Source organism: Hyperolius riggenbachi, chromosome 12 (genome assembly GCF_040937935.1).
Source record: "Hyperolius riggenbachi isolate aHypRig1 chromosome 12, aHypRig1.pri, whole genome shotgun sequence".
Taxonomy (NCBI): Eukaryota; Metazoa; Chordata; class Amphibia; order Anura; family Hyperoliidae; genus Hyperolius; species Hyperolius riggenbachi.
In genome coordinates, this window is record NC_090657.1 from 157326181 (window position 1) to 157347311 (window position 21131).

General features: G+C 47.4%; 1 protein-coding gene, 1 long non-coding RNA gene and 1 pseudogene across 5 annotated transcripts in view; 1 reads left to right on the forward strand and 2 right to left on the reverse strand.

The window, feature by feature from the left end:
* Nucleotides 1-14485, forward strand: part of HNF4A (hepatocyte nuclear factor 4 alpha) — a 213938-nt gene extending 199453 nt beyond the window's left edge. For 2 of the 3 annotated variants that reach the window (XM_068264350.1, XM_068264349.1), the window contains exons 7-10: nucleotides 552-704; nucleotides 2616-2852; nucleotides 10424-10549; nucleotides 12722-14485. In XM_068264350.1, coding sequence (XP_068120451.1) covers nucleotides 552-704; nucleotides 2616-2852; nucleotides 10424-10549; nucleotides 12722-12864 — 659 coding nt within the window. In that variant the 3' untranslated portion in view covers nucleotides 12865-14485. The remainder of the gene's footprint in view (nucleotides 1-551; nucleotides 705-2615; nucleotides 2853-10423; nucleotides 10550-12721) is intronic. The other variant, XR_011025429.1, reaches the window with a different exon arrangement.
* LOC137542444 (uncharacterized) overlaps nucleotides 1-21131 on the reverse strand; it is a 268779-nt gene that overhangs the window by 232948 nt on the left and 14700 nt on the right. The window lies entirely within an intron of this gene.
* Nucleotides 5141-7492, reverse strand: LOC137541921 (golgin subfamily A member 6-like protein 22; annotated as a pseudogene).

Consider the following 21131-nt stretch of genomic DNA (forward strand, 5'->3'; position numbering starts at 1 on the left):
AGAAGTGGTCATTATCAGCAGCCTCAGATGAGTTTCATCTAGTGCAGTGATCTGCAAACTTGGCTCTCCAGCTGTTTAGGAACTACAAGTCCCACCATGCATTGCAGGAATCTGACAGCCACAGTCATGATTCATAAAGGCACATGCATTGTGGGACTTGTAGTTCCTTAACAGCTGGGGAGCCAAGTTTACAGATCACTGATCTAGTGAATACATGAGACATGGTCATCTGTGGGCATATTCTGGATCTCTGGATTACTTTCCAATACTTTACTGTGAAGATTTAGCTAGTAAGATTGTAAGGCTGCCTCCTACATGCCAGAGAAAGGCAGTGCTGGGTTTACACACCAGGGGATCTCGGTCACCCTGCAGGGATTGGTACTCAATCTCCTTGGCAACAGTGCTGCGCCGGTGCTGTACAGACTCATCACTAGTCTCCAGGCTAGCAACACGCCTGTTGCTCTGGTGGGGGGAGGAGGGACATCGAGTGGTGGGCAATGGAACAAATTCTGTTGTAATGTAAGGAGGTTGTTCATCTTTCTGTACTGCAGGTAACGACAGAGTGGTGCCCAGGAACTGCCCAGAGCTTGAAGTAGGGCGAGTGGCCATCAGAATCTTGGATGAACTGGTGCTGCCTTTCCAGGAGCTGCAGATAGATGACAATGAATACGCCTGCTTGAAGGCCATCATATTCTTTGACCCTGGTGAGTATGAGCCGAATAGTATGTTCCGGCAGGAATGTCTTGGCTTTAGGCCGTGATGTGGAGGAGGTTTGGCTTTCCGTTGGTGACGGCCTCCATACATGGTGATCTTACGGACTGGATTTGGGTTGATTTTCACATTACTCATTCTGCAGCAGACACTGTGACTTTGTAAGAACTTGGGGCTGATGGTTGAGAATAGACATAATTCACAAACATTAGAAAAGTAGTAAGTACGGAAGCAGTGGGACCTTGAAGAGTCATTGTGTATCTCAGCTTCACAGTGATTGTCAGGAGCACTCAATACTCAAGATATCTTCTAAGCTCCAGATCAGCTGCTTGAGCCTATGTGCTGTCCCATGCCCAAACCTACCTAGTGCAGTATAATTCCTTTCTTGTGCCAAAATATGTTATATATGGCCTTAGCCAGAGCATACAGTACTAGACACGTGGCAAGCCATACAACACTAGACACGTGGCAAGCCATACGGCACTAGACACGTGGCAAGCCATAAAGCACTAAACACGTGGCAAGCCATACAGCACTAGACACATGGCAAGCCATACAGCACTAGACACGTGGCAAGCCATACGACACTAGACACGTGGCAAGCCATACGGCACTAGACACGTGGCAAGCCATACGGCACTAGACACGTGGCAAGCCATACGGCACTAGACACGTGGCAAGCCATACGGCACTAGACACGTGGCAAGCCATACGGCACTAGACACGTGGCAAGCCATACGGCACTAGATACGTGGCAAGCCATGCGGCACTAAACACGTGGCAAGCCATTCCGCACTAGACACGGGCAAGCCATACGGCACTAGACACGCGACAAGCCATACGGCACTAGACACGCGGCAAGCCATATGGCACTAGACACGCGGCAAGCCATATGGCACTAGACACGCGGCAAGCCATATGGCACTAGACACGCGGCAAGCCATATGGCACTAGACACGCAGCAAGCCATACGGCACTAGACACGCGGCAAGCCATACGGCACTAGACACGCGGCAAGCCATACGGCACTAGACACGCGGCAAGCCATACGGCACTAGACACGCGGCAAGCCATACGGCACTAGACACGCGGCAAGCCATACGGCACTAGTCACGCGGCAAGCCATACGGCACTAGTCACGCGGCAAGCCATACGGCACTAGTCACGTGGCAAGCCATACGGCACTAGTCACGTGGCAAGCCATTCGGCACTAGTCACGTGGCAAGCCATATGGCACTAGTCAGGTGGCAAGCCATACGGTATGGCTACAGGAAGCACAGTGGGCAGCATTGAAGGCGGAGACCTGTAGCAACGGTGAAGCTGTGCTCCAGCGCTTGAAACACAGATGTGAGGTGAGTAATTCTCTGCCCACCCACCTGCTTGGATCAGCAGGGCAACCAGGCAACTGGAATTGCTTAAAAGGTAATAAAATATGGCAGCCTCCACATTCCTCTCACTTCAGGTGTACTTTAATTTGTTTGAGATTTCTTTGTCCCCCAGAACTTTTAGTTTACCGCATAAAACATTTTTTGGAACTGAGCTCAGACCACAAGTTCCAGGCGCTATAGTCCTCTGTGGACAGAGGGAGAGGTTTGAGTAAGTGAAGAGATCAAGACACCTGTACTGAGGTATGGCAGCAGAAATTCACCACATAGCCAATTCTCCAGAGAGAACTATAGGAAAGTCCTCTTCACCAGAGGCATTGTGCAGTCACAGTGTGATCATTCATGGTTGTACTGAGAGAGAAGATCACTGTCCTGGGATTCCATTAACAACCTTGCAGAAAATAAAGCTCGGCCCTTCCCTAACCCTAATGCTATGCAGGAGAAATGTGTATATGTTTCATATAATGTAATGTTGAATACAACGGTTTACATATCGGTTTATCTCTTCTGTTTGATAAGATGCAAAAGGGCTGAGTGATCCCTCAAAGATCAAGAGGATGAGATATCAGGTCCAAGTGAGCCTGGAGGACTACATCAATGACCGCCAGTATGACTCACGGGGGAGGTTTGGGGAGCTGCTTCTTCTGCTGCCCACTCTGCAGAGCATCACTTGGCAGATGATCGAACAGATCCAGTTCGTCAAACTCTTTGGAATGGCCAAGATTGATAACTTGCTGCAGGAGATGCTGCTCGGAGGTCAGTATGGCTGCCAGATGCTCATCCTTCCCTCCAACGTTCTGCTTAATGATCATAGGATAGAAACATGTAGACCGGATCATGTCTGTTCTACTATTAGATGGCACCTTTCACAAATGTGGCTCTTCAAAACATGTGTCAGTAAATGGCTGCAGGAAAAGCCTTGAGATATTCCTGATGTGATGAAGGTTTCTCTCCAGAGGAAGTTGATAGACACATATCAATATGTTTACCTGTAGCAACGTCCTGAGTCTCTCCATCTATGTCCACAGCTTCTCCATCTGTGTCCATAGCTTCTCCATCTGTGTCCATAGCTTCTCCATCTGTGTCCATAGCTTCTCCATCTGTGTCCATAGCTTCTCCATCTGTGTCCATAGCTTCTCCATCTGTGTCCATAGCTTCTCTATCTGTGTGCAGAGCTTTTCCGTCTGTGTCCAGATTCTTTTCATCTGTGTCCAGAGCTTCTCCATCTGTCTCAAGAGTCTCTCCATCTGTCTCCAGAGCTTCTCCATCTGTCTCCAGAGCTTCTCCATCTGTCTCCAGAGCTTCTCCATCTGTCTCCAGAGCTTCTCCATCTGTGTCCAGAGCTTCTCCATCTGTGTCCAGACCTTCTCCATCTGTGTTCATAGCTTCTCCATCTGTCTCCAGAGCTTCTCCATCTGTCTTCAGAGTCTCTCCATCTGTCTTCAGAGTCTCTCCATCTGTCTTCAGAGTCTCTCCATCTGTCTTCAGAGTCTCTCCATCGGTGTCCAGAGCTTTTCCATTTGTGTCCAGAGGCTCTCCATCTGTGTCCAGACCTTCTCCATCTGTGTTTATAGCTTCTCCATCTGTCTCCAGAGCTTCTCCATCTGTCTTCAGAGTATCTCTATCTGTCTCCAGAGTCTCTCCATCTGTCTCCAGAGTCTCTCCATCTGTCTCCAGAGCTTTTCAATTTGTGTCCAGAGGCTCTCCATCTGTCTCCAGGGCTTCTCCATTAGTCTCCAGGGCTTCTCCATTAGTCTCCAGAGCTTCTCCATTAGTCTCCACAGCTTCTCCATCTGTGTCCATAGCTTCTCCATCTGTGTCCATAGCTTCTCCATCTGTGTCCATAGCTTCTCCATCTGTGTCCATAGCTTCTCCATCTGTGTCCATAGCTTCTCTATCTGTGTGCAGAGCTTTTCCGTCTGTGTCCAGATTCTTTTCATCTGTGTCCAGAGCTTCTCCATCTGTCTCAAGAGTCTCTCCATCTGTCTCCAGAGCTTCTCCATCTGTCTCCAGAGCTTCTCCATCTGTCTCCAGAGCTTCTCCATCTGTGTCCAGAGCTTCTCCATCTGTGTCCAGAGCTTCTCCATCTGTGTCCAGAGTTTCTCCTTCTGTGTCCAGAGCTTCTCCATCCGTGTCCAGAGCTTCTCCATCTAACTCTAGAGCTTCTCTATCTGTGTCTGGAGCTTCTCCATCTGTATCTAGAGCTTCTCCATTTGTCTCCAGAGTCTCTCCATCTTTCTCCAGAGCTAGAGCTTCTCCATCTGTCTCCATGGTCTCTCCATCTGTGTTCATAGCTTCTCCATCTGTGTTCATAGCTTCTCCAACTGTCTTCAGAGTCTCTCCATCTGTCTCCAGAGTCTCTCCATCTGTCTCCAGAGTCTCTCCATCTGTGTTCCGAACTTCTCCATCTGGTTCTATAGTCATTCAATCTGTCTCCAGAGCTTCTCAATCCGTGGCCAGAGCTTCTCCACCTGACTCCAGAGCTTCTCCACATGACTCCAGAGCTTCTCCACCTGACTCCAGAGCTTCTCCATCTGTGTCTAGAGCTTCTTCATCTGTATCCAGAGCTTCTCCATTTGTCTCCAGAGTCTCTCCATCTTTCTCAAGAGCTTCTCCATCTGTCTCCAGAGCTTTTCAATTTGTGTCCAGAGGCTCTCCATCTGTCTCCAGGGCTTCTCCATTAGTCTCCAGAGCTTCTCCATTAGTCTCCAGAGCTTCTCCATTAGTCCCCAGATGCTCTCCATCTGTGTCCAGAGCTTGTCCATCTGTGTCCAGACCTTCTCCATCTGTGTTCATAGCTTCTCCATCTGTCTCCAGAGCTTCTCCATCTGTCTTCAGAGTCTCTCCATCTGTCTTCAGAGTCTCTCCATCTGTCTTCAGAGTCTCTCCATCTGTCTTCAGAGTCTCTCCATCTGTCTTCAGAGTCTCTCCATCGGTGTCCAGAGCTTTTCCATTTGTGTCCAGAGGCTCTCCATCTGTGTCCAGACCTTCTCCATCTGTGTTCATAGCTTCTCCATCTGTCTCCAGAGCTTCTCCATCTGTCTTCAGAGTATCTCTATCTGTCTCCAGAGTCTCTCCATCTGTCTCCAGAGTCTCTCCATCTGTCTCCAGAGTCTCTCCATCTGTCTCCAGAGCTTTTCAATTTGTGTCCAGAGGCTCTCCATCTGTCTCCAGGGCTTCTCCATTAGTCTCCAGGGCTTCTCCATTAGTCTCCAGAGCTTCTCCATTAGTCTCCACAGCTTCTCCATCTGTGTCCATAGCTTCTCCATCTGTGTCCATAGCTTCTCCATCTGTGTCCATAGCTTCTCCATCTGTGTCCATAGCTTCTCCATCTGTGTCCATAGCTTCTCCATCTGTGTCCATAGCTTCTCCATCTGTGTCCATAGCTTCTCTATCTGTGTGCAGAGCTTTTCCGTCTGTGTCCAGATTCTTTTCATCTGTGTCCAGAGCTTCTCCATCTGTCTCAAGAGTCTCTCCATCTGTCTCCAGAGCTTCTCCATCTGTCTCCAGAGCTTCTCCATCTGTCTCCAGAGCTTCTCCATCTGTGTCCAGAGCTTCTCCATCTGTGTCCAGAGCTTCTCCATCTGTGTCCAGAGCTTCTCCTTCTGTGTCCAGAGCTTCTCCATCCGTGTCCAGAGCTTCTCCATCTAACTCTAGAGCTTCTCTATCTGTGTCTGGAGCTTCTCCATCTGTATCTAGAGCTTCTCCATTTGTCTCCAGAGTATCTCCATCTTTCTCCAGAGCTAGAGCTTCTCCATCTGTCTCCATGGTCTCTCCATCTGTGTTCATAGCTTCTCCATCTGTGTTCATAGCTTCTCCAACTGTCTTCAGAGTCTCTCCATCTGTCTCCAGAGTCTCTCCATCTGTCTCCAGAGTCTCTCCATCTGTGTTCCGAACTTCTCCATCTGGTTCTATAGTCATTCAATCTGTCTCCAGAGCTTCTCAATCCGTGGCCAGAGCTTCTCCACCTGACTCCAGAGCTTCTCCACATGACTCCAGAGCTTCTCCACCTGACTCCAGAGCTTCTCCATCTGTGTCTAGAGCTTCTTCATCTGTATCCAGAGCTTCTCCATTAGTCCCCAGATGCTCTCCATCTGTGTCCAGAGCTTGTCCATCTGTGTCCAGACCTTCTCCATCTGTGTTCATAGCTTCTCCATCTGTCTCCAGAGCTTCTACATCTGTCTTCAGAGTCTCTCCATCTGTCTTCAGAGTCTCTCCATCTGTCTTCAGAGTCTCTCCATCGGTGTCCAGAGCTTTTCCATTTGTGTCCAGAGGCTCTCCATCTGTGTCCAGACCTTCTCCATCTGTGTTCATAGCTTCTCCATCTGTCTCCAGAGCTTCTCCATCTGTCTTCAGAGTATCTCTATCTGTCTCCAGAGTCTCTCCATCTGTCTCCAGAGTCTCTCCATCTGTCTCCAGAGCTTTTCAATTTGTGTCCAGAGGCTCTCCATCTGTCTCCAGGGCTTCTCCGTTAGTCTCCAGGGCTTCTCCATTAGTCTCCAGAGCTTCTCCATTAGTCTCCAGAGCTTGTCCATCTGTGTCCAGAGTCTCTCCATCTGTCTCCAGAGCTTCTCAATCTGTCTTCAGAGCTTCTCCATCTGTATCCAGAGTCTCTTCATCTATGTCCAGAGCTTCTCCATCTGTGTTCAGAACTTCTCCATTTGGCTCTATAGTCATTCCATCTGTCTCCAGAGCTTCTCCGTCTGTCTCCAGAACTTCTCCATCTGTCTCCAGAGCTTCTCCATCTGTGTCCAGAGTCTCTCAATCTGTCTCCAGAGCTTCTTCATCTATGTCCAGAGCTTCTCCATCTGCGTTCAGAACTTCTCCATCTGGCTCTATAGTCATTCCATCTGTCTCCAGAGCTTCTCCATCCGTGGCCAGAGCTTCTCCATCCGTGGCCAGAGCTTCTCCATCCGTGGCCAGAGCTTCTCCATCCGTGGCCAGAGCTTCTCCATCTGACTCCAGAGCTTCTCCATCTGTGTCTAGAGCTTCTTCATCTGTATCCAGATCTTCACCATTTGTCTCCAGAGTCTCTCCATCTTTCTCAAGAGCTTCTCCATCTGTCTCCATGGTCTCTCCATCTTTCTCAAGAGCTTCTCCATCTGTCTCCATGGTCTCTCCATCTGTGTCCAGACCTTCTCCATCTGTGTTCATAGCTTCTCCATCTGTCTCCAGAGCTTCTCCGTCTGTCTCCAGAGCTTCTCCGTCTGTCTCCAGAGTCTCTCCATCTGTCTCCAGAGTCTCTCCATCTGTCTCCAGAGTCTCTCCATCTGTCTCCAGACCTTCTCCATCTGTGCCCAGACCTTCTCCATCTTTGTCCAGACCTTCTCCATCTGTGTCCAGACCTTCTCCATCTGTGTCCAGACCTTCTCCATCTGTGTCCAGAGCTTCTCCATCTGTTACGCTTGGTGGTATATTCTCCACAGTCAGCACGACATGCATAACCTGACGTGAAAGAGGTACACACGCTAGCACAAGGAACCAGGATATCCCCAGTTTAGTGGAGGAGAGGACTGACTCCAACAGGAGATGTGGCGCACAGAGCAGGCATAGATCCGAACAGCCACAAACAATCCTTTCACTATAGTGGCTCAGCGCAGGGCAGCGCTGAGCGCATAGACCAGAACTCAGAAGATCAGGACAGGTAACAGAATGAACGCTTGCTTAACTAGTCACTGCTTAAGTGTCAGCAAGCGTCCAAGACAAGACAGACTGGAATGAGGCAGCCAATGCGATTGCAGCGGTGGCGTGCCTCACAAGGACAGGACAGAATAATCGGGAAATAGAGTCAAAGAAGGCAGACGTAATACACACAAATATACAATAGGTATGATTTCCTAGCGTATTATGATTACAGCTATCAATGAACTACAAACGACTACATGACATATGCATATATCGGCGATAAACCGATATATGACATATGCAAGGAACACTAACTAAGAACTGGAGCAGGACTAGGAAGGATTCGCTACCTCTACGCAGAAGCGAGCGCAATCCATGCAAGGCAACAGGAACAGGACTGACTAGCTAAGCACGGGTGATCACGATACGCGCAACCTACCAAAACATGCTGGAAGATGACTGACTGAACAGAATATAAACAGTTCGTGTACGTATATATCAGTGACACTGATGTATTAACGTAACACGAATACAAGGAAAATAACAAACGTGCTAGTATGCGTATATATTGGCGATGAACCAATATATGATGCAAGACAAGCAAAGTAACAAATACAAATAAACGGGAGCAAAACTAGAAGAACTCACTGACTTCTACGCAGGAGATCAGTGCAGTCCACATGAATTAACATTAGAACTATGAACACGGTCTGGAGCCAGAGCAACAGCAAGACAGGCTTGTGTTAAAGCTATGATAGCCCGAGGAGCCCTGCAGGAAGCAGATCTTTATACTGAGGTCATCCAATGGGAGCAGACATGCAGATTCCCACACAGGTGAATGGTAATTATTCAATCCTGAGCTGGCCAGCACTGCAGAGCCACTGCAGATGGAATCAGCAACTAGTTTGAGTGCAAACCAAACTATGCAAGCAAATGCATTTAATGACATCAAAAACTGCTTGTATTCAGTAAAACTGCAGCCAGCAGTACATGCTGCAGACGTGATCATAACACCATCTGTGTCCAGAGCTTCTCCATCTGTGTCCAGAGTCTCTTCATCTGTGTCCAGAGCTTCTCCATCTGTGTCCAGAGTCTCTCCATCTATGTCCAGAGCTTCTCCATCTGTGTTCAGAACTTCTCCATCTGGTTCTATAGTCATTCCATATGTCTCCAGAGCTTCTCCATGCATGGCCAGAGCTTCTCCACCTGACTCCAGAGCTTCTCCACCTGACTCCATAGCTTCTCCATCTGTGTCTAGAGCTTCTTCATCTGTATCCTGAGCTTCTCAATTTGTCCCCAGAATCTCTCCATCTTTCTCAAGAGCTTCTCATTCTGTCTCCATGGTCTCTCCATCTGTGTCCAGACCTTCTCCATCTGTGTTCATAGCTTCTCCATCTGTCTCCAGAGCTTCTCCATCTGTCTTCAGAGTCTCTCCATCTGTCTCCAGAGTCTCTCCATCTGTCTCCAGAGCTTTTCAATTTGTGTCCAGAGGCTCTCCATCTGTCTCCAGGGCTTCTCCATTAGTCTCCAGGGCTTCTCCATTAGTCTCCAGAGCTTCTCCATTAGTCTCCAGAGCTTGTCCATCTGTGTCCAGAGTCTCTCCATCTGTCTCCAGAGTCTCTCCATCTGTCTCCAGAGCTTTTCAATTTGTGTCCAGAGGCTCTCCATCTGTCTCCAGGGCTTCTCCATTAGTCTCCAGGGCTTCTCCATTAGTCTCCAGAGCTTCTCCATTAGTCTCCAGAGCTTGTCCATCTGTATCCAGAGTCTCTTCATCTATGTCCAGAGCTTCTCCATCTGTGTTCAGAACTTCTCCATTTGGCTCTATAGTCATTCCATCTGTCTCCAGAACTTCTCCATCTGTCTCCAGAGCTTCTCCATCTGTGTCCAGAGTCTCTCAAACTGTCTCCAGAGCTTCTCCATCTGTATCCAGAGTCTCTTCATCTATGTCCAGAGCTTCTCCATCTGCATTCAGAACTTCTCCATCTGGCTCTATAGTCATTCCATCTGTCTCCAGAGCTTCTCCATCCGTGGCCAGAGCTTCTCCATCTGACTCCAGAGCTTCTCCATCTGTGTCTAGAGCTTCTTCATCTGTATCCAGAGCTTCTCCATTTGTCTCCAGAGTCTCTCCATCTTTCTCCAGAGCTTCTCCATCTGTCTCCATGGCCTCTCCATCTGTGTCCAGACCTTCTCCATCTGTGTTCATAGCTTCTCCGTCTGTCTCCAAAGCTTCTCCATCTGTCTCCAGAGTCTCTCCATCTGTCTCCAGAGGCTCTCCATCTGTACCCAGAGCCTCTCCATCTGTCTCCAGAGCTTTTCAATCTGTCTCCAGAGCTTCCACATCTGTCTCCAGAGCTTCTCCATCGGTCTCCAGAGTTTCACCATCTGTCTCCAGAGTTTCACCATCCGTCTCCAGAGTTTTTCCATCTGTGTCCAGAGCTTGTCCATCTGTGTCCAGAGCTTGTCCATCTGTGTCCAGAGCTTGTCCATCTGTGTTCAGATCTTCTCTAGCTATCTCCATAGTCTCCATCTGTGTCCAGAGCTTCTCCATCAGTGAACAGAGTGTTTTTATAGCAATGCATGCATTGTTCTGCATAGTGTATTGTTTGCAAGCTGTGTTTAGAACACCTCCAAACATGGGGGGCAATGTACGGTCACCAGCATTGATGGGGGTCTCCTCCATTATCTCTGTGTTTCTGCTACAGGGTCAGCCAATGAAGCCCCCCACTCTCATCACTCTCTTCACCCACATCTGGTACAGGAACATTTGGCAACCAACGTCATAGTGGCCAACAGTGCAATCCCAGCCCAGCTACACAACGGACAGATGTGTGAGTATTGTTTGTCTGTACAATAGTGTCCACATGCTGTGCCTCTTAAAGGATAACTCTGTTTGCATCATGTGTTCTTCACTGTAAGTCACCTGTAATCACTAATGCAAATATAATGGATTATTGTTTCTGCTCCTGTAAGGAAACATGGGAGAACAACATGACCTCATTGTCCATAAATGAGTGCTGACTTACCTAGAGTCAACCCAACACCTCCCTTTGCCTGTAGATGTACCTGGAGGCTGTCCCACACCACCCTCTTGGTGCTGACTTACCTGAACTCCTCCCAACACCTCCCTTTGCCTGTAGATATACCTACCTGGAGGCTGCCCCATACCACCCTCTGGTTCCTGACTTACCTGAACTCCTCCCAACACCTCCCTTTGTCTGTAGATGTACCTGAAGGCTGTCCCACACCACCCTCTGGGTGCTGACTTACCTGAACTCTGCCCAACACCTCCCTATGGGTGTAGACTATTGTTATCAAATCATTTGCACAATCTTGTTTTGTTGTGAGCTCCTTGTATGTCCTGCCTTGTATGTTACCCATTTATCTATTGTACAGCGATACGTAATATGTTGGCGCATTATAAATACTATAAATAATAATAACACTGTCCTCTGGGTGCTGACTTACCTGAACTCCACCTAACACCTCCCTTTGCCTGTAGATGTACATGGAGGCTGTCCCAGACTACCCTCTGGATGCTGACTTACCTGAACTCCGTCCAACACCTCCCTTTGCCTGTAGATGTACCTGGAGGCTGTCCCACACCACCCTCTGGGTGCTGACTTACCTGAACTCCGCCCATCACCTCCCTTTGCCTGTAGATGTACCTGGAGGCTGTCCCACACGACCCTCTAGGTGCTGAGTTACCTGAACTCCGCCCAACACCTCCCTTTGCCTGTAGATGTACCTGGAGTTTGTCCCACACCACCCTCTGAGTGCTGACTTACCTAAACTCCGCCCATCACCTCCCTTTGCCTGTAGATGTACCTGGAGGCTGTCCCGCACCCCCCTCTGGGTGCTGACTTACCTGAACTCCGCCCAACACCTCCCTTTGCTTGTAGATGTACCTGGAGGCTGTCCCACATCATCCTCTGGGTGCTGACTTAACTGAACTCCGCCCAACATCTCTCTTTGCCTGTAGATGTACCTGGAGGCTGTCTCACACCACCCTCTGGGTGCTGACTTACCTGAACTCCGCCCAACACCTCCCTTTGCCTATAGATGTATCTGAAGACTGCCCCATCACCCTCTGGGTGCTGACTTACCTGAACTCCGCCCAACACCTCCCTTTGCCTGTAGATATACATTGAGCCTGTCCCACGCCACCCTCTGGGTTCTGACTTACCTGAACTCCGCCCATCACCTCCCTTCGTCTGTAGATGTACCTGAAGACTGCACCATCACCCTCTGGGTGCTGACTTACCTGAAGTCAACCCAACACCTCCCTTTGGGTGTAGATGTACCTGGAGGCTGTCCCACACCACCTTCTGGGTGCTGACTTACCTGAACTCTGCCCAACAACTCCCGTTGCCTGTAGATTTACCTGGAGGCTGTCCCACACCACCCACTGGGTGCTGACTTACCTGAACTCCGCCCAACACCTCCCTTTGCCTATAGAGGTAACTGAAGACTGCCCCATCACCTTCTGAGTGCTGACTTACCTGAATTCCGACCAACACCTCCCTTTACCTGTAGATGTACATGGAGCCTGTCCCACGCCACCCTCTGGGTTCTGATTTACCTGAACTCTGCCCATCACCTCCCTTTGTCTGTAGATGAACCTTAAGACTGACCAATCATCCTCTGGGTGCTGACTTACCTGAACTTTGCCCAACACCTCCCTTTGCCTGTAGATATACCTACCTGGAGACTGTCCCATACCACCCCCTGGTTGCTGACTTACCTGAACTCCTCCCAACATCTCCCTTTGTCTGTGGATGTACCTGAAAGCTGTCCCACACCACCCTCTGACAAGACAAGACAAATAACATTTATATTTCGCTTTTCTCCTTGCGGACTCAAAGCGCCATCTGGGTGCTGACTTACCTGAACTTTCCCAAACACTTGCCTGAGCACCTACACTTATAGTTCTACCATTAGATATGACCAAATAATGATTCCACCTTCCACAAATTTAAGTCATTTTCATTCTTTTTTTTCAGCTACTCCGGAGACTCCCCAGCCGTCCCCCCCAGCCGGCTCAGGGGCGGAGCATTACAAGATAGTCCATGGTGCCATTGCAGCTGTGTCCAAACAGCCAACCTCCATCCCACAACCGACCATCACCAAGCAGGAGGCCATGTGACCCGGATCTGGACCCAACATGTTCTCGGATGTATGGGACAATCAGTGGCAGGCCACAAGCAGCGCCACGTGTAAGGACACGCCTTCTTCATACAAATGAATAGCCGGACGCCGGCTGCAACATGAGAGATTTCTATATATTTTCTCTGAAAACCTTTTCTACTCACTTTTAGCATTTAAGACTTTTATATTTGTCGTGGTAGAAAACTGTATACAGATGGACGCGTTCAATCCCGCCCTGGTGACGCCACAGGAAACGGCCAGCGTTCAATCCCGTCCTGGTGACGCCACAGGAAACGGCCAGTGTTGAATCTCGCCCAGGTGACGCCACAGGAAACGGCCAGCGTTGAATCACACCCAGGTGACGCCACCGGAAATGGCCAGCGTTGAATCCCGCCCTGGTGATGCCACTGGAGATTGCCAGCGTTGAATCCTGCCCTGGTGACACCACAGGAAATGGCCAGTGTGGAATCCCGCCCTGGTGATGCCACAGGAAACGGCCAGCGCTGAATCCTGCCGTGGTGATGCCACAGGAAATGGCCAGCGTTGAATCCTGCCCAGGTGACGCCACAGGAAACGGCCAGCATTGAATCCCACCCTGGTGACGCCATAGGAAACAGCCAGCGCTGAATCCCACCCTGATGGCAGCACAGGAAATGGCCAGCGGATCGCCTACTCAAAGCTGTGAATTTTAAGTCTTGTTATTAGATTTTGTAAGCGTAAATCTGCAGTTTCTTACATTTTGGGAGTATTAGTAGTACCAGGACTGTTCAGTCTGTTCACTGTGATCTGATTTCTGGAGGTCCAGAAGACACCATACTGCCTAACCAACAAACTGCTTGAACCGACTGCTGGGAGGAGCTTATAAGTGGGTGTAGCTTTATCCAGAAGTGGGAGGGGACTGCCAGGCTGCATCCCACTTTGAGAGTTTATGAAGTTCTCTGTAAAGCCACAAGGCTGAACATTAACTGCTTCATATGACATCAGTGATGACATCATCATGTCAGTACGGTCCACAGACTATCATGATAAGTGCCCCCATCCTTCAAGTGCCTTAGATTGATGCCAAGCCTGCCAATGATTCTTCTGTATCAGCACAGCCAGTCCTGTGTATTTGCACTCTTGTTATGTAATGTACCATGTACACTACACTACACAGGGCCGGATTTACCATAAGGCAGGGTAGGCACGTGCCTACAGGCGACTGATGAGGGAAAGGTGCCTCCCTCCTTCCCTATGCAGAGTCCCAAGCGGAGGGTAAATGAGAGGTTACTCACCCTGCTCTAGGAATTCCACTAGAAGAAGACGAGATCTTCCTTAAGTTAAAGGACAACTGTAGCAAGAGGGCTATGGAGGCTGCCATATTTATTTCCTGTTAAACAATAGTGATGGGCAAGGGAAGTAAGGGAGGTGTGACAGCTGGGCCAGCCAGCGCACTTGCAGAGCAGTGCGGCGGGGGGGTTAGTAGGTTCATGGAGGGCGGAGTCTAGGGTGCCAGGACATCTGTGCCTATAGGCTCCTGTGATGGAAATTCTGGCCTGACTACGGCGGCGGTGACAGACCTAGAGTCCATTTTTAAATGGGCTTAGGTCACCTAGAAGTGTGTGTGTATATATATGTGTATATATATATATATATATATATATATATATATATATATATATATATATATATATATATATATACATACATACAGTGGTGTGAAAAACTATTTGCCCCCTTCCTGATTTCTTATTCTTTTGCATGTTTGTCACACTTACATTTTTCTGCTCATCAAAAACCGTTAACTATTAGTCAAAGATAACATAATTGAACACAAAATGCAGTTTTAAATGATGGTTTTTATTATTAAGTGAGAGAAAAAAAACCAAACCTACATGGCCCTGTGTGAAAAAGAAATTGCCCCCTGAACCTAATAACTAGTTGGGCCACCCTTAGCAGCAATAACTGCAATCAAGCATTTGCGATAACTTGCAACGAGTCTTTTACAGCGCTCTGGAGGAATTTTGGCCCACTCATCTTTGCAGAATTGTTGTAATTCAGCCTTATTTGAGGGTTTTCTAGCATGAACCGCCTTTTTAAGGTCATGCCACAACATCTCAATAGGATTCAGGTCAGGACTTTGACTAGGCCACTCCAAAGTCTTCATTTTCTTTTTCTTCAGCCATTCAGAGGTTGATTTACTGGTGTGTTTTGGGTAATTGTCCTGCTGCAGCACCCAAGATCGCTTCAGCTTGAGTTGACGAACAGATGGCCGGACATTCTCCTTCAGGATTTTTTGGTAGACAGTAGAATTCATGGTTCCATCTATCACAGCAAGCCTTCCAGGTCCTGCAGCAGCAAAACAACCCCAGACCATCACACTACCACCACCATATTTTACTGTTGGCATGAAGTTCTTTTGCTGAAATGCTGTGTTACTTCTACGCCAGATGTAACGGGACACGCACCTTCCAAAAAGTTCAACTTTTGTCTCGTAAGGTATTTTCCAAAAAGTCTTGGCAATCATTGAGATGTTTTTTAGCAAAATTGAGATGAGCCTTAATGTTCTTTTTGCTTAAAAGTGGTTTGTGCCTTGGATATCTGCCATGCAGGCTGTTTTTGCCCAGTCTCTTTCTTATGGTGGAGTCGTGAACACTGACCTTAATTGAGGCAAGTGAGGCCTGCAGTTCTTTAGATGATGTCCTGGGGTCTTTTGTGGCCTCTCGGATGAGTTTTCTCTGCGCTCTTGGGGTAATTTTGGTCGGCCGGCCACTCCTGGGAAGGTTCATCACTGTTACATGTTTTTGCCATTTGTGGATAATGGCTCTCACTGCGGTTCGCTGGAGTCCCAAAGCTTTAGAAATGGCTTTATAACCTTTACGAGACTGATAGATCTCAATTACAGTACTTTTGTTCTCATTTGTTCCTGAATTTCTTTGGATCTTGGCATGATGTCTAGCTTTTGAGGTGCTTTTGGTCTACTTCTCTGTGACAGATAGCTCCTATTTAAGTGATTTCTTGATTGAAACAGGTGTGGCAGTAATCAGGCCTGTTAGTGACTACAGAAATTGAACTCAGGTGTGATAAACCACAGTTGAGTTATTTTTTAACAAGGGGGGCAATCACTTTTTCACACAGGGCCATGTAGATCTGGAGTTTTTTTCCGCACTAAATAATAAAAATCATCATTTAAAACTGCATTTTGTGTTCAATTATGTTATCTTTGACTAATAGTTAATGGTTTTTGATGAGCAGAAATATTTAAGTGTGACAAACATGCAAAAGAATAAGAAATCAGGAAGGGGGCAAATAGTTTTTCACACCACTGTATATATATATATATATATATATATGTATATATATATATATATATATATATATATATATATATATATATATATATATATATATATATATATATATATATATATATACATATACATATACATACAGATAGATAGATAGATAGATAGATAGATAGATAGATAGATAGATAGATAGATAGATAGATAGATAGATGTGTGTATAATTTTTTTCTGTATCCCTTTAGCTGTGCAGATTTCTATACTGATACACAGAAGTGAGACCTCTAGTGGCTGCAGGAAGCCTAGTACTTTACTGACAAAGGAAGGGCTGATGCAGAAAGGAGAATAACAGTTGCCTGACCTACAGCTAGTGAGACCTCTAATGGCTGCAGGAAGCCTAGTACTGACACAGGAAGGGCTGATGCAGAGAGGAGGATAACAGCTGGCTGACCTACAGCTGGTGAGACCTCTAGTGGCTGCAGGAAGCCTATTACTGACACAGGAAGGGCTGATGCAGAGAGGAGAATAACAGCTGGCTGACCTACAGCTGGTGAGACCTCTAGTGGCTGCAGGAAGCTTAGTACTGACACAGGAAGGGCTGATGCAGAGAGAAGGATAACAGTTGGCTGACCTACAGCTGGTGAGACCTCTAGTGGCTGCAGGAAGCTTAGTACTGAAACAGGAAGGGCTAATGCAGAGAGGAGGATCACGGCTGCCTGACCTACAGCTGGCGAGACACCCTGACCAGAGCTTAGTGGACTCAAGCAACATTTTTCTGTAAATTACTGAACTTTTAATGCATGAGAGGAAATCTTAGTGAATTAGAAAAAAGTGTGAAATACTGAAAGCAGTATTTTAGCGGTCTGAATTTTTTCCCCAAACAGACCTTAGTGACTTAACCCTGTATGCATGATGTATACATGTATGTATAATGAGAAATTACATGTACAAGTTAACTGCCGGACCAACCTCGTCATTTCCTGGTGCCTTCATAAGAAATTACTGCCAGAACACCCTCCCTCCCCCCCCCCCCCCCCCAAGTGCCTCCATAAGCCCCCAGTAGCATACCTAGGGCATTTGACACACGGTGCTGGGTGTTATAAGACACCCCCGCCACCAAAATGGAAAGGAATGAGTGTGGCATACTAAGCGCCACGGCAGGTAATGCCAGATATAGGTGCCCACAGTATAGGTAATATAGTTGCCCCAGTATATGTAATGAAGTTGCCCCTAGTATAGGTAGCTAGTGTAGTTGCCCCCAGTATAGGTAATATAGTTGCCCCAGTATAGGTAGGATAGTTGCCCCTAGTGTAGCTAGTATAGTTGCCCCCAGTGTAGGTAGTATAGTTGCCCCTAGTGTAGCTAGTATAGTTTCCCCTAGTGTAGCTAGTATAGTTGCCCCAGTGTAGGTAGTATAGTTGCTCCCAGTGTAGGTAGTATAGTTGCCCCAGCATAGCTTGTATAGTTGCCCACAGCATAGGTAGGATAGTTGCCCCTAGTGTAGCTAGTATAGTCGCCCCCAGTGTAGGTAGTATAGTTGCCCCCAGTGTAGGTAGTATAGTTGCCCCCAGTATAGGTAGGATAGTTGCCCCTAGTGTAGCTAGTATAGTTGCCCCCAGTGTAGGTAGTATAGTTGCCCCTAGCGTAGGTAGTATAGTTGCCCCTAGCGTAGGTAGTATAGTTGCCCCCAGCGTAGGTAGTATAGTTGCCCCCAGTGTAGGTAGTATAGTTGCCCCCAGCATCGGTAGTATAGTTGCCCCCAGGAGGGGAAGCAGCGCAAGAAGTGCCACAGGTCTCCGCCGGGACACGGAAGTCAGGTGAGTAATTATCCGCCACCCGCATATCTGGAATGAGAGAGAGCAGAAGGAGGAGACCCAGATGAGGGAGGAGGGTTTCTGATCTTCCTCCCCGCCGCTGTCCCCACTGCTGCTCCTTATTGCGCTGTTTCCCTTCCTGCTCATGGCCGCTGTGGGAGGCCTTTGTGACACCCCCTGCCTGTCAGTCACCTGGTGCACCATGCCCCCTGGCCCCCAATGGAGAGAATGCCCCAGCTCTTCCCTCATACTTACATAAAAAATAACTGCCAGACTGCCCCTCTTAAGAAACAAGTGCCTGCCATCTACCCCCTCCCCCATACCTCCAAGAGCCCCCCCCCCCCATACTAGTATAAGAATAACTGCCAGATCCCCCCATGTACCTCCATAAGACATGACTGCCAGATGCCACCAGACCCTGCCCACCTTAAGTCACGCCATGCACATGCCACTAACACGACTCAGCCCTTTCCTTTGTAGATATATCTGGATTTCATGTATTTATTTTCCTTACTGAGAAATGCACTGTGTAAATTATATCTGTACATTTGGATGATTATTGCAAATTTACTTTTTTTCTAAGTCAGTTTGTCTTGATGACGTTATATTAAATTCTGTTGTTTGTAAAGCTGTTGTGTGATGCTTGTCGTGGTTTATTATTGTTCCTCATCTATGTGGCTGTCTGAAAGGCTAACCCCTGTAGCCTGCTCTGTGTGATTGTGTGGTCACAGGAAGTACCACGTTATGTTAGCCTTACAGGAAGTGCCACATTACATAAGCATTACAATAAGTGCCACATTATGTAAGCATTGCAAGAAGTGCCATGTTTTACCTAAGCATTACAGGAAGTGCCACGTTATGTAAGCCTTACAGGAAGTGCCATGTTATATAAGCATTACAGGAAGTGCCACGTTATGTAAGCATTACAGGAAGTGCCACATTATGTGGTATGACAGGAAGTGCCACGTTATGTAAGCCTTACAGGAAGTGCCACATTACATAAGCATTACAGGAAGTGCCACATAACGTATGTATTACAGGAAGTGCCACGTTATGTAAGAATTACAGGAAGTGCCACGTTATGTAAGCATTACAGGAAGTGCCATGTGAGATTTGCAGGAACTACCTCATTGCAAATGTATTGCAGGAATTTTATAAGGAAAGGGGAGTCACTGCACTCAAACAAATGGGGTGTGCTATGGGTGTATTATAGACACGTATGGAAAATGGGAAGAAAAGGTCACCCATATATGAAGCATCACTCCGTATGTTTCAAAAAATGTATCAAAATATTTATTCATTTATTATCATATCGAATAAAGTAGGTGCTAGTGCAATTAAGGGGTTAATTGAATAAAATGCTGGTGACAGCGTAAGGCATGCCTCCCAATTTTTTGAGATGAAAAAGAGGGACACTTAAGTCACACCCATGCCACACCTCTAACCACGCCCCCAATACACCCCTAGTTAAGCATACTATGAAGATTTCATGAAAAACAAAGTTTTTTTTATAATTCAAACTACACTGTTCCTGTATATCCTGGTCCATTTACATTCATATTAGCAAGTGAAAATAAGAAATATATCAATGTAAAGGATGGGAATAAAGTTTAGAGGCAATTAAACACATGTCCCCGTAGAGAAATGCGTATATTTACACAGATCTCCAGAGTCCTGAAAGAGGGACAAATGAGGAGGAAAGAGTGACAGAGTGACGGGGCTCCCAAAGAGGGACAGTTGGGGGCTATGACAGTGTTGGGCAATGAGAAGTGTACACATCACTCAAGCAGGACAAGAGGGCACCAGACGCTGGAGCTGGAGAGGGGGAGGTAGTAGTTAGGATGCCAGGGTGGACTGTTCCACCGGTTCCGTGGGCGTAACCCCGGTCTATTACAAAGAGATCCTGCAACAAGTCCTGCCATGCCATGAACCATGTTATGTGGTATCACAGGAAGTACCCTGACACCTTAGTTCTGGAGACTAGGGATGATCACCGGTATGCAACTATTTCTGAGTTGATGCAAATTTATGCAAATACTTATGCAAATATGTGCAGCTTGAAAATGGACCAATTAATTTAAACCTGGGTTTAAATTCATAGGTCTGTTTCGAAACGGCATACATTTGCATAAAAATTTGCATATATTCGTAAAAATTTGCATCTCATTCATCATCCCTACTGGAGACATACGTTTGGTCTGGTGTGCTTCTAGTACTGTTTCCAGTGTTTTTGTGTCTTACCAATGATGACTTCAAAGCTTGCTCTTAGTAAGCTGACAGCTGATGTAGAGGGTAAATGCTCCTATGTGGCCTGTCTGGGGTTATGGAGTCATACTTTTTACTCTGGGCTTCACTTTTTTTGTGAGATGTCTTGAAGATCGACCTCACATTCTTCTACTATGTTGCACTCATTTCTGAGGACATGGCCAGGCAAGGTATTTCTGTTCTGAGGGTGTGGCTCGTAGTGCTGGTGGGAGATGTTTAGTTCCTCTTTTGGAGACCTGTTTGAATCCGGGTGCTGGTGTTTACTTAGCATATGGATTGAGGAATGAAATTGAAGACGCTGGGGAACACATATCTACACAACTGCTAAAGGGCCCAGTACCCTACTGATAATTCTGCTGCTTCTCCAGAGCTAAGGGCCTCTAGTCTGAGGGTCAGATTTTAGGAAATGTCAGGTCAAGGACTGGGAAGTGGCTATGTGTTAATAGTTATATGCAGTTACTTTCTACATTCACAATATGCTTCTGAATGCCTTTAGTGTTGTGGATTTCTTGATGATAACTACACACACCAGAAAATGCACATCACCTGTTTGAGGTATAGCGCGCACCAGGGGCGTCAGGGCAGCCATCACGGGTGACAACTGACACTGCAGTGAGGGGCCCACGGCTTCTGGGGGCCCTGGGCCCCGCCAAAGCGCTAGAATGGCCGCATGTGCTGGCTGCTGGCCTATGACTCACTAACCAGAACATCACATTCCAGCACTGAGAGAAGAGTGACATCAGTGCATGAACGTGGGGAGCAGATGAGTGAGCCCGCTACTATACTATACTGGGGGAACCTATACCTGGCTACCTATACTGGGGGCACCTATACCTGCCTAGGGCAGGGGGACGAGCTGAGACAGAAGGGAACAAGAGGTAACACCGGGATAAAATAGGCAC